General features: G+C 35.4%; 1 protein-coding gene across 1 annotated transcript; it reads right to left on the reverse strand.

The window, feature by feature from the left end:
* Positions 1 to 354: 354 nt before the first annotated feature.
* cxcr4b (chemokine (C-X-C motif), receptor 4b) lies at positions 355 to 2,341 on the reverse strand. The gene is made up of 2 exons (XM_056464713.1): positions 2,258 to 2,341; positions 355 to 1,915 (listed from the first exon to the last, which is right to left on the reverse strand). Exons 1-2 carry the CDS (start codon positions 2,270 to 2,272, stop codon positions 869 to 871), a joined length of 1,062 nt encoding a protein of 353 aa, XP_056320688.1. The 5' UTR covers positions 2,273 to 2,341; the 3' UTR covers positions 355 to 868.
* Positions 2,342 to 14,385: the final 12,044 nt, after the last annotated feature.

The following is a 14,385-nucleotide window of genomic DNA, read 5'->3' on the forward strand; positions in this document are numbered from 1 at the left end:
ATTTTGTTTAAATTAACTACCTTATTAACTTCTTTCACATGTCATCTGATACAACAACTGAAAACCCAAAGGACAGTCAGTTCTGCCCCTTTGTAGGTTGCTGGGTGTCTTGTATCAGCAGTTGCTTAAAATGCTAAAGAACACAGATGTTCTTAAAATTACAGACCCTCTCCTCAACCATTCTGTTCAGTGGGAGATCAGGTGGAGCTTTTGTTTTGGTAACTTGACAGACCTTCACTTCGGATCTACCAACCCCCACTCACAGATTGGTGTGTGTGTGTGTGTGTGTGTGTGTGTGTGTGTGTGTGTGTGAGGCCACTGGAGAGATGCAAGACAACACTACATCAGACGTCATTAAAAGGTGTTTTTTTTAGAATTTATTATGAAATGGAAGTCAAAATGCGTCAAAAATTTGACAATTAAATTACAAAACTTGACATTTTAAAAAGTTTGTACAGTGTGAGCTACCAGTTTAATAAATATAAGAAAAAGCCAAGCTGAGTAGGAAAAGCTAAGTGCACACATACACACATTCACAATGGCAAACAATGAACTATGTACAAATAATTTACACTACGAATTCTAAATCAAACAAAAGACTATGCTAACATTCCTGATAAGACCTTCAGTAAGAATACAGACTTTGTCAAGGCTCAGCCTTTAGGTCCCGCAATAAAAGTACAAACATGTATATAAAAAGTTTTAAAAAAGATTTTTTTTAAAAAGCTGAATAAAAACACAATGAAAGTCATCATATCAACACAAAAACACTTTACAATGTACAAAAACTGTAGTAAAGTCCTTTTTTATAAGCTTAGTCTTCAGTGTAGAAAAGTTCTTTTTTTGTATATACACACACTTGCACACACTAACTGGACAGTGCGCTGGACGACTCTGATTCAGTAGATACAGATGATATAGGCCCCCTTTTCTTGGTCAGCATCTTGTGACTGGACCTACTGCTGATGCTCAGAGCATTACGGGCAGATTTACTGAACCTGACGCCCAGGAAAGCATAAAGGATGGGGTTGAGACAGCAGTGGAAATACGCCAGCGCCTCCGTAAAGAAGATCCATTTCTCCAGACCCTGTTCCAGGAAACAGCTGTGAGAAATGACGTTCAGCATGGTCAAAGCGTCCACCAGGATGCCGGCACAATAAGGCAACCAGCAGATGAAGAAGCAGAGGATGAGGATGACAGTGGTCTTCAGCGCCTTCCTTTTTAGAGTCTGACCCTTGGAGTTCTTGGACAGTTTTGAGATAATGATACAGTAACAGGTCAAAATGATCAAACCAGGCAGCAAAAAGCCAACAATGATGTGTTGGAAGCGGAAAACAGCCTTCCAAATGACATTGGCCTTCTGCGGGTAGATGAGCTCGCAGATGGTAACCATGCCCGAATTGTGGTTTTTGGCAAACACCAGATCAGGAATGGTGAAAAAAGTCGCTGGAAGCCAAACTCCAATGTAGATCACCCTTCCCGCAAGCAATTTCCTCAAGTTTTGGCTGTTTGTGGCACGTACTACTGCAAGATACCGGTCCAGGCTGATAAAGGCCAGGATGAGCACGCTGCTGTACAGATTGAGAGTGTAGATCATGTTGACGGTGACGCACAGAAATCCCCCAAAATGCCACCCACTGGCTGCATCGACCGCCCAAAATGGCAGGGTGAGTACAAACAGGAGGTCTGCGATGGAAAGGTGCAATCTGTATTTGTCTGTCATGTTCTTTGACTTCTTCTGGAAGCCCATCACAAGCACCACAAGTCCATTGCCGATGATTCCTAGGACAAATATAATCCCATATACTGTAGGGAGGAAAATCTTCTGGAAGTCATTGCTGACTGAGAGGTCGCAAAGTCCTTCTCCATCATAGTCCCCAGAACCAGAGTCAGAACTGTTGTCTAAAATGATGCTCTGCACGAAAAAAAAGTATTTTGATTAATTTCATATAAATAACCCTTTATTAAAGAATATTTAAATTTAATAATAAAATAATAATTCAAGAAAAGAAAATGCAAAAGTTTTATACAAGCACAAGCTTAATAATAAATTACAAAAGACATAATAAATAACAGAAAAAAAATATATATAGTTAGTTTTCAATGCTTCAAAAACACAAGCAAAACCTGAATGGTAAAAGGTGACACCCAAGGGCAGGTAATAAATCATGATACACATAAACTAATCTTATTAATAATAAGTATCAATGAAATGTCTGAGAACATAGCGTTACAAATGAATCACAAGTCAACTTACATCGTAAAATTCCATCTTGTTCAAATAGGTATGCTCAAATACCGCGCAATAAGTCTCCACACTTCAGTCAACCGACCTCCTCGCACAGCAGCATTTAAATACTCCTCCGTTCCCTGAGACACGCCCCATTTTATTCAGCAGGGCGGGGTCATGACGCAGGCGGTGCTCGTGCGGTGTGGGTGTGAGTGGGGGGTGATGGGAGTGTGGCGGCTCTCTGGCAGATCAAAATATAAAGTGTTAAATGCATGCGCTCCAGCGGATTTTACAGAGGAACCCTAACATTTACATGTTCATTCTGACTCGATAGCAAAAATAGCCTGTTCACAAAAAAACATGGTTTGAAAAACACTATTGAACAACGATTTCAAGAAAACATTTTTAAGACGATTTGCTTTTCTTCCCTACATGTAAAAATAATATATTAGCATATCTATAGTCAATAATACTGTGTTTTTAACCATATTATAATAAACTCTATTTTATTGTGAATCATATAGTATTTCAACTTTGTTATTGAATGATTCATCGCTGTATAGTGAACTGTTCAACTGTATAAAAAGTGGTATACTTTAGTTTTTACTACAGTAAATTGTAGTGTACCAGTATAATATACCCTATTGTTGTAGAAAACTACAGTATGTCATTTGTTTATATTACTGTTTTGTTGTGTTGCTATAGCGACTGCAAAATCAAAACAACAGATCAAAAATTACTACCACAGACAGTTTCCATAGCAACTATACAAATACAACACCATATTAATTTAAGTAGGCTACATTACTATAGTATGGTTTGAAAACACTAGTATTACTATAGATTTCTATTGTGATAGATAGACAGACAGACAGATAGACAGACAGACAGACAGACAGACAGACAGACAGATAGATAGATAGACAGATAGATAGATAGATAGATAGATAGATAGATAGATAGATAGATAGATAGATAGATAGATAGATAGATAGATAGATAGATAGATAGATAGATAGATAGATAGATAGATAGATAGAAAGGTAGGTAGGTGGATGGATGGATGGATGGACGGACGGATGGACAGATAGATAGATCTATGCACCATCCTTTATATTCAAAGAATTATTTGATGTCAATATATTTATTTATTTGCTAAGAAGCTGTTCAACAAGGGGGATAATGAGCAGTCAGCAGGTCATTATCGCAAATTAATTCCCTTAAGGGCAATACAAGCCACTTTGTTGTGTTGAAGTACTGATCACCATGCCAGGGTTTATTGTGTGTTAAAGACTTCACAAGATCCCTCACATATTCATCAGATCATCTGTGTGAACTTTCTCTCAGAAATCCCAGCAGTTTGTTTATTATCGCGTCATGTGAAGAGCAGTGTGAAGGCCGTTACTTGAGAACACTTCAGGCTTTGTAGTGTGATTTACTGCATGACGGTTCTCCTCTGGTCCTCCCTGCAATATATTTGATGCAGGGCTCTGATTGTGAGTGATGAAGGAAGAAGGTCACCCAGTCGCCTCCATCATAGGCCTAAACTAACATTTCCTGACAGATCCAAACTCTCCGTGACTCCAAACGATGATCATATTTCTCTGACACATGATGCACTGATTTAAGTGAGTTGTTCAATTAATTTGTTTGCTGAATGCGAGTTTAGAGTTGGCTAGTATTTTAATTATTTATTCATTTTCCTTTGGCTTAGCCCCTTAATTTATCAGGGGTCTCCACAGCGGAATGAACCGCCAACTTATCCAGCATCCTTTACAAAGCGGATTCTCTTCCAGCTGCAACCCAGTATTAGGAAACACCCATACACTCTCACATACACTACAGCCAATTTAGTTTAGACGTCCCTGCCTTCTGGCTGAGATCAAGACCTTTTATTAAGTTTAGCTAGCTAAATCGATCTACTCCCAGGAGGGGGTCGTGCGATTTACTTCCAGAAGGTTGTTGAAATTGGGGGGCACGTAATTAGAGCTGTAAAGCTTAACTTTTTCGATTGTAGGTGAAAAATCGAATCTGTTGGAGACGTCCAAATAGATTAATAGATACCGAAAAAGTCCACAGAGGGGGGTGATCACCAGAATGGGGAAGTCCCAGGGTAAAATAAGAAAAAATGAATCACCGACGTTTTTGGAATATGGAATACTGTCTTTACGCTGTTTTCATCTTCTGTTTCATCTTACGCTGTTTTCATCTGTTTTTATATTATTTGTTTCTATTTGATTTATTCTTGTCTCTTTTATTCCTGTTTATGTAAAGCACTTTGAATTGCCACTGTGTATGAAATGTGCTATATAAATAAACTTGCTTTGCCTTGCCTGTAGCGCATGTCTTTGGACTGTGGGGGAAACCGGAGCACCCAGAGGAAACCCACGCCAAAACAGGGAGAACATGGAAACTCCACACAAAAACCCAACTAACCCAGCTGGGACTTGAACCAGTGACCTTCTTGCTGTGCGGCCACAGTGCTAACCACTGAGCCACCGTGCCACCCCTATTTTAATAAAATGTATTTAAATATTACTTTTGAGTATTTTGCTGGATCAAAAGCAATCAGATGTAATCTGTTATTGAATATTTGAGGGTATTTTGTGTTTAAAATATGTAAAAAAAATGCTGTTCTGAAATAATAAAATAATTTTGAATATTTAGTTTTTGGCTAATAAATCATTTGACATGTTACATGATGAATAGTGCACTCATTGTGAACTAAAAAAGTAAGGAGATGCACATTGCAAACATTAAGATATGTTAGATAAAATCCGAGAGCTTCCTGACCCTCAGACAGTAGTAAACTCCCCGACCTGATAGGGAAGAAAAGATATTGGAGGACAATATTTATACATTCATACAGTTTTTTTGGCACAAAAGTGTTCAACTACTAAAATCACGTAGAATGTTTTGACAATGTCTTTCTTTTTCTTGACTTTAAACATCTCAATATCGTTGTTGTCTATGGTAGATAAATAAAGGTCTCAGGAGATTTGCTGCTCTAGATCTTGTGGAATTTCTTTTCCAATTAGCAAGTGTAAGGGCGGTGCAGTGACGCAGTGGGTAGTGCTCTCAAGAAGGTTGCACTCATTCAAGGTTCGAGCCTCGGCTGGGTCAGTTGGCATTTTTTGTGTGGAGTTTGCATGTTCTCTCCGTGTTTGTGTGGGTTTCCTCCGGGTGCTTCAGTTTCCCCTACAGTCCAAAGACATGCGTTATAGGTGAATTGGGTAAGCTAATTTGTCTGTAGTGTATGTGTGTGAATGAGTGTGTATGCGTGTTTCCCAGTGATGGGTTGCAGCTGGAAGGGCATTCGCTGAGTAATACATATGCTGGATAAGTTGGTGGTTCATTCTGCTGTGGCGACCCCTGATTAATAAAGGGACTAAGCTGAAAAGAAAATGAATGAATGAAGTGTTATTAGCTTGATAGCCAATGTTAGCTGCTTTTTATTTAGTTAGTATCATGAAGAAACATGCATGGATAAGAAAATAAAGCATAAAGGACTTGCTTGAAGTTAAATATAGGTTAGAGTTGAAGAGTTCAGATGCAAAAGCTTCTAAGTGCCGTTGAAATTTTCAGCATTTTTGCCAGGCTCCTATGTGCATGTTCATTTATTTCACTTGTATGGAAAAGAATAGGGGTATGGCTCAGTGGTTAGCACTGTCGCCTCACAACAAGAGGGTCACTTGTTCGAGTCTCGGCTGGGCCAGTTAGCATTTCTGTGTGGAGTTTGCATGTAATCCCCATGTCCGCTTGGGTTTCCTCTGGGTTTCCCCCACAGTCCAAAGACATGCAGTATAGGTGAATTGGATAAGCTAAATTGTCCATATAGTGTATGAGTGTGTATGTATTTGTGAATGAGTGTATATGGGTGTTTCCCAATACTGGGTTGTGGCTGGAACGGCATCCACTGCGTAAAACACATGCTGGAATAGTTGGCAGTTCATTCCGCTGAGGCGACCTCTGAAAAAGAGAGGAAAATAAATGAATTCATAGGTTATTTTCATGGCCTTTAATGTGAAATAACAGAACATAAACACAGGAGGCCGAGAAAAATGCTCATTTTAAAAATTTCAGATAACACTTATAGGTTTTTGCATGTGAACTCTTCAGTTATTAACCTTTTTTGTGGTTTGAGTATACGTAACACACAATCTTCATACGTTGTTTTGGTATTACTTGGGTTAATATTTATACTAGCCACGTACTACTTCTAATATTTATAATAAGTGTATGTTTATACTTGGTCATAATAGTGACCGCATGGTGGGAAACAACATTTAGAACTAATCTGCAATTGAATTGTTTTCACTTGAAACTGTTTAACACTACCATTCACAACTGAGACTGTTAACATATTTACACCTCTTAGATGCGCTAGCAGGAAGCACATAAACACATTACATAATCTGACATTTTAGTCAAAACAATATATGTTTTTGCATTTAAAAGTTGAATTTCTCATCTAAAGTCTACAATAACACATCCAAAAATAAGAATTATTTCTAATTATTACCATGAGTAACATGCAATAAGCAGTAAAAATAATTAAAACAATACTTAATAACAAAATACACCATTGAACATTTACTGCACTGTGACCTGAAGTGGCCTCAGACAGAATTTGATGCATTATCCAGTTAGCTTCATTACATTTCAGATGTCTAAAAACACAACAATTGTCAAAATGACTGACTATAATGTTGATCATGTCAATAACAAGAAAAAAATGAATATCACTATATTGGATCTTAAAGTGATAGTCGGATACAGTGCTATTCATGTTCTTTGGTTTGATCAAACAATAAAATAAAGGTACTGAAATGACTCCTTGTAAATTTGGTATGTATCTTTTGGTGTTGTCATATTAAAAATAACATGCATTTTCTGTATTTAGTAAATGTATATTTAATTAGGGTGACACGGTGGCCCAGTGATGTTCCCTCACAGTAAGAAGGTCACTGGTTCGAGCACCGGTTGGGTCAGTTAGCATTTCTGTGTGTAGTTTGCATGTTCTTCCGGTGTTGGTGGGGTTTTCCCACACAGTCTAAAGACATGTTCTGTAGTTGAATTGGGTAAGCTAAATTATCTGTAGTGTATGTGTGTATGTCCTGGTCCTCCAGGTTGGAGGTTGAGCATTGGGCTAACAACCCATCTCATAAAACTAGATGTTATGAAACACCAATATGGTGCGGCTAAATATAAACTTTGATATAAATGGCTCTGGGAGTAAGTAAGTATTTAATCAGTTTTAAAGGTTTTATTTTACTCACAAAATTGATTCTGGGTGAAAATTGATTCTATTCTGAATGAAATACATTTGATTTGTAAGTATTTGTAATTTGAAATAAACACTTTTTTAATTCTGTTTGTTGTTGTGTCTGAGTAAAGCTCTTGGAGTCGGAGTCATATACAGATGGGATTCCTCCATCCATTGTGTTCCTGTGAAACTTCAACAGCTCGGGCCTCTGGTGAGTAATGGATACGCAGTGAAGGTGACTCGGGACAAATAGGAGTAGATGTAGAAGTGTTCCCTGACGGATGATGACATGAGAGAATTTTTATGCTTTTTTCCTTAAGGATCGTGTAACTGTGTCCAATAACAATAAACACTTGATCCTATCTTTTACAGTTCCGACACTTAAAAGTCTAGAGCTTTCTTTTTGCTCCGCTGATCATATAAATCTTTCTTTCTTTTTTTTTTACATTTTAATATACTACATAGTACACTATATACTTGTATACTATATACTTTTATAAACTTTTTTGGCAATTGAGGAATATACAATATATGAATAAAATTGTTTATGTTTTCTATTCCAATTTGTGGGTTTCAAATGTTGTTTGTTTAAAACATAATAATAATATCTGAAATTATTTACACAGTTAAAGTCTGAATTATTAACCCCCTTGTTAATTTTTTCCCCAATATCTGTTTTATGGGGTGAGATTTTTTTTCAACACATTTCTAAACCTAATAGTTTTCATTTCTAATAACTGATTTATTTTATCTTTGCCATGATGACAGTAAATAATATTTGACTAGATATTTTTCAAGACACTTCTATACAGCTTAAAGTAACATTTAAAGGCTTAACTAGGTTAATTAGGTTAACTAGGCAGGTTAGGGTAATTAGGCAAGTTATTAAAAAAATAGCTTAAAGGGGCTAATAATTCTGACCTTAAAATGGGTTTTTAAAAAATTAAAAACAACTTTTATTTTAGGCAAAATAAAACAAATAAAACTTTCTCATAAAATACTGTCAGACAGACTGTGAAGATTTCCTTGCTGTGTTAAAAATCATTTAGGGAATATTTAAAAAAGAAAAAAATTCAAAGGCGGGCTAATAAATCTGACTTTAACAGTATACCCAATGCAAAAATCTATGCAAAAAGTATTTCCACTTTAAATTTTAATCTTTTTTCCCCCTTTTTTTTCCTTGGTAAAACTACCAAGTGAAAAATAGTCTTACACCAGATAGACCTGCAAAATTTACAAGCAATTTCTGAATGAAAATCTTTTTATAGTAAAAATATTTTCACCATACCAGCAAGCATTTTTTTGTTTTTAAAAGATGTCTAATAGACATCTAAACATAGTCGTCTTGGCTAAAACAAGGCTAAATTTGGACTGCCAGGAAATATCAAATAGACATCTAAGAATAGCCCAAAATTAGACTAGTCTTCAAATAAACAGAAATGAATGACTACACATATAAAGTCCATGTAATCTGTCTATTTGACGACTAGTCTAGTTTTGAGCTATTCTTGGATGTCTATTAGATTTTCACTGACGGCCCAAGTTTAGCCTTGTTTTAGCCAAGCTGTCAATGTTTAGATGTCTATTAGACGTCTATTAAACTGTTTCCTGGGTAGTTATCTTAGCGTTATTTGAAATTATTTAATAATGGATTAAAAAATGAAGTCAAATGACACATTTTTGATCAAAAATATGCAATATAATGTAATATATACTTTTACATAAAAAAAACATAGGATTACACAAGAAAACTGCCAATTTTTCCACAAGTTTTCCCCCAGATTTTCACAAAACTACTCTCACAAGTGCATTCAGACTCAAACTCCAGCATGGAAGTTAAAACAGGTTTTGACAGGCCGTTTCAGACTGAATTATTAACCTGGCAATGTCTCTGTGTTTTGTTTTCTTTCAATTATGCGAGTGAGGGTCAGGTCAGGAGGATGTGTTTCGCTAACCAGCACTAGAATCCCCCCTGTGAAATATAAGATACCCTGTCCTGAGAGCATTAAACACAATCTGTCTGTACCCTGAATACAAAGGATCCGTGCACTGTTTAGAATTCAAATAAAAAAAGTGTGAAGAGCGGCAAGGGAGTTAAGGAGCAGGGAATGAGCATGGAAATAAGGTAAAAGAATGCAGAGGAGATAAAGAACGAAATGTGTAAAGCCTCCAGAGAGTAAACAATGCTTGTTTTTTTGCAGCCGCAGCTCATTCGTGGCCGTCAGCAATGCTATGCAAAAGGATCACACTCATAATAATATGATGAGGGCTGAAGGATCAGCTCTGGTTTATAAGATAGAGCTTTTTGGCAAATATGCAATGATACATAATTAATCATAAAATTCAGAGCTAGGGGGTTTCCAGCAATTACAAGCCAAGTGTTTGTGTGAAGACTGTGGAGATTTTTTTTCTGCTTTTTGATCTGACACTGAAAACCCCAAGCAGGCTGATTTACATTTTGTCAACCTGTTTTTTTTAAACATTTAAAAGTCAAATGTAGCTAGTCTAAATTTTGAATACAGAGTTAACAGTTAAATATCATGTGATTACAGTAGCTGAAATTGATTTTAAAAATGTAATAATAGAGTTATAACACTAATAGGAGTGACTGAGGTGAGTTTTATAAATATAACCCTTCCCTTACAGAAGATAAATAAATAAATAGATTGACTTTAAATACAATACAGATGAGATTAAGTAAATTGTTTAATGTGTGGTTTTGTTTAAAACAGCAACAACAATTTTATGTGTTCCAAGTAGCCTAAATGTCTGTTTAAAACCCAGCAAAGCCTAATTTTAGACATCACTGCGGTCAATATTATTATTTTACATGTATTTGTATGTTTTAAAATGCATTTAACTTCTTGTCTTTGTATTATCCATCAAAATAATAATCATTTTACACTCTAATCAATTATTTGCAGCAGAGGTGTGTTTCTCGGCACAGCATCTGTATTTAACCATTTAATCATACAGCAAAAACGTAAAAGAAACTTCACAATTTTACATTAAAATATTGTATTTTGTAAATTTTTGTCATACATTAATGTTTCAAACACTAACATCTACACATCTTATCAAAAACACAACCATAAGCATGTGTGGATATGAAAGTCATATGACAAACCAATGCAAAACACAAACAACTTTTCCCACAAACAGAGAAGCACACTACAGTAATATACCGAAAGAGCTTAGTGTCATTCACACAACTTCTAAACACCATCATAGTCACACACAGGAAATTAAATAATGCTATAAACATTATTTATCAAAATTAAATGTAACATAAAACTAATGTGCGCAAAAAAAAAGCACTACAATATTGTCAACCCAAAAAGCATAAAAAGTATCATGCAGGGGATTCTAGGAATGTGAATCTATGGTTATTTACTGTATATATTAAGGAAACTTACTGTTAAACAGGTTTCAATGGTTTACTGTTAAACCATTTTCAGAATTTTTACAGGTTTTTTTACTGTTGAAATCACAAACATTTTTTACAGTGCGATGGAGAGAGAGAGAGAGAGAGAGAGAGAGAGAGAGAGAGAGAGAGAGAGAGAGAGAGAGAGAGAGAGACAGACAGACAGACAGACAGACAGACAGAGACAGACAGACAGACAGACAGACACACAGACAGACAGACAGACAGACAGATAGACAGATAGATAGATAGATAGATAGATAGATAGATAGATAGATAGATAGATAGATAGATAGATAGATAGATAGATAGATAGATAGATAGATAGATAGATAGATAGATAGATAGATAGATAGATAGATAGGCAGGCAGGCAGATAGATAGGCAGGCTCGACAATCCAACATCAAGTCAAAATCTTAAACCAACATTTTATGGATATCAAAAACTGACATTTATTTGGCAACCAAAATCCAACATCTGATAGATGTATTATTGGTAATGTCCACATAACATCAAGCTGTTGGTAAGTAACCAAAATTAAACATCTGTCGGACGTTGAACAATGGCGTCGGCCTGATGTTGAATTCTGACATCAACCCGATTTTCATTTTAATATTAAAATGCAACGTCCGACAACGTTAGGGTACAACATCAATTTGACATCTTGTTGACGTCCTGTGCCTGCTTGGATGATATCTTTTTCATAGACCTATATACTTAAGATTGTAAGACATACACTGAGAATTGTAAGGCTATAACTTAAAATTTAATGTCACAAATGTGAGAAAAAAGTCAAAATTTTAAATGTCAAATTCCAAGTTTATAAATCAAAACTGTGATAATAACACGGTATATACAAAATGTAATAAGAAAGACTTGTGAGATCTCTCATTTGCAAGAAAGACAGCAAGAAATAGGACTTTCCAGCAAGGACATATGTCTTTAAAACTCTCTAAATATCAAATTTAAATGTTCACATATAAGCTCTAAGTTGGTGCGCGATCTGAATGGGCCGGAAAACATACATCCTTACTATAAATGCTTAGTATAGTACTTAGATGATGACTTGTGGTATTTGTTAATGCAGATCTGCATTTTGGATGGCTGTTGCCTAATTCATTCCAGCATCTTTGTGGTTGTGTTTGTGCATATTTCAGATTCACCCACCTCCCCTCAACAAGGGCAAATGAAACATAACCAGGGGAAAGACATGATAAGATTTGCCCATTCATGTTCCAGCCGGGAATATTTTTCATCTTTCGTGACTAAATGGTGTGTTGCTCATATATCATAAAGTTTCTCAATTTAGGTGTGTGTCAGGGGGAAAAACAGGTCTTGCACTCTAAAAATGCTGATCTGGGTTAATCTTTAAAGTTACATTTATATTAAAAGTTTAAGCCAATGGATGGGTTTGTCCATATTTGAAATTAATTTGAGTTTTATTACTAAAAAAAGTGTGTACCCATTCACTAATTATGTGTTCGTGTAAAATGTTAATATATATATTTTATCCTTTAGAGCTCTGCTAGCATTTTATAGAAATAATGTCATTTACAGCATGATGCACTGAGGCCAGGATTTCCATATAATAAATGTATTTGCCACCAGTTAAAAAAAAAATTACACAATTAAATGCAACTGAGTTGGTCCAACATGACTTTGTCAAATAAAAGTTTAAATACATTTGTGTTTTTATTTAACTTACACTCAAAGGTCTGATAATATCACGTATGACCAATGAACCAAGAGCCATTTTAAAGCATATTTCACAAGTTGCATATACAGTTGATTGAGACTGATCTTAGAACTAATTTTAGGACAGTTATTGCTCACTGAGCAAAGCTACAAACTGCATTATTTTGCTAATTAAGCTGCCAACACCCAAAGCATGGGTGCTTTTATAAGATGGTAATCTCAAAACTCAAAGCATTACATTAAAATCTTCTAAATCTTCAAACTAAAGTGAAGATTAAACTCTAATAAGTCTTTCTATTAACTTTAAATACCTAAGATTACTTTTATTGTCAACATTTCCTTCTCTTAATTTAATACCATGCAAAGCAAACTGGGAACTACAAATCCCCTAACCAGATTGGTGGACAGACACAGTTTTTTTCATGTTATCCCAACACAAAATGCTTAAGTTAACTTAATGGTTTACAAATGTAAGTGGACTTAATATAAAACAAATAAAATGGCCAAAGAAATTACAAGAATGTGTTGTTTCAGCTCATTTTAAACAGGTAGTTTGAAATTGTAGCAGTAATCAATTTTTTTTGTGTGTGTGTTTGAAAACCTTTTATTCCAAAAGAAAAAACATATATTCAAGAAGCATTTCTTCTACTGAAATTTCTTCAGATATATCTTTAAATTAAACTAAATTCCTATTAAACTAAAGAAAATTGTCAAAATATTGTTTTACAGTTGCTCCAAACAAACCCTGTGAAACTGCTGGGTTCCGCACAATTCCTTCATGTCGTCCCAACCCAAATTGATTACGTTAACTTGTTAGTTTTTACAAATTTAAGTGGATTGAACATAAAAAATAAGTTATCCTGAGAAAAAAAAACCTTAAGAATTGTGTTGTTTCAACTCATTTGAAATAAGTAAACAAGCAGCAAAAGTGAGTACAATAAGCTTAATTTATAAGCAAAACAAATAAAAATTGATCTTGTAGAAACAGGTCTAATGTTGATGTGTTTTCCAGGTGTTCTTTAACATCTTGGTGAAGGAATGTTCACATATTTGATATAATACAAAATGAAGAAAACCAAACCTATTTAAAGACATTTATAGATAATAATTACATCCCAGATACATTTAGGATATGTCTTAATGTAATTTTTTATAACAAAGTCACACGATTGAACAATGGAAATATTCAAAGACAAAGGTTTGCCTTATCTTTGAATGGCACCTTCTTATGCTTCCTATTTGGGTGTGGGGCAGATGTATTGACTTTTTGAAAGCTCTTCCTCTTATAGCATTAGGTCATGGCTTAGCACTTTGAAATTAGAGGAGATGGCCGTTTATTCACAAGAGAATTTGTTGGACAGGCCTTAGTTATACCTTAAAAATGTTTAGAGGTAGACTCAGAAAAGTAATGAGAACAGTTGACTCTCTCTATGCACGGTTTGCAATCAGAAATGTTGACTCTCACTTTCGCAGCATGTTGTTTACACGTGAGCGACAGTGAAACCATGTAAAACAGGCAGTCACATGCTGTACCATGCGCTTCGTGTGGGTGCTGATCTGTGGTGTTGACTTACAACAGGAAGCACTACAGCTTGCATAGAGTGAGAGAGAGCGCCAACGAAAAAAAAAATCTGACACATTTTCTGGGCCCACACGTCCTGACAAGACTTTGCAAAATAAAGAAGGGGTAATGAAAAAGGAAAAAATAGGTTGGGTAAAATGAAATTTCAAATGGTGACACTTCCCCTGGGGTGTTGCTTGAAATTTAT

This window comes from Danio aesculapii, chromosome 9, assembly GCF_903798145.1.
Source record: "Danio aesculapii chromosome 9, fDanAes4.1, whole genome shotgun sequence".
Lineage (NCBI taxonomy): Eukaryota > Metazoa > Chordata > Actinopteri > Cypriniformes > Danionidae > Danio > Danio aesculapii.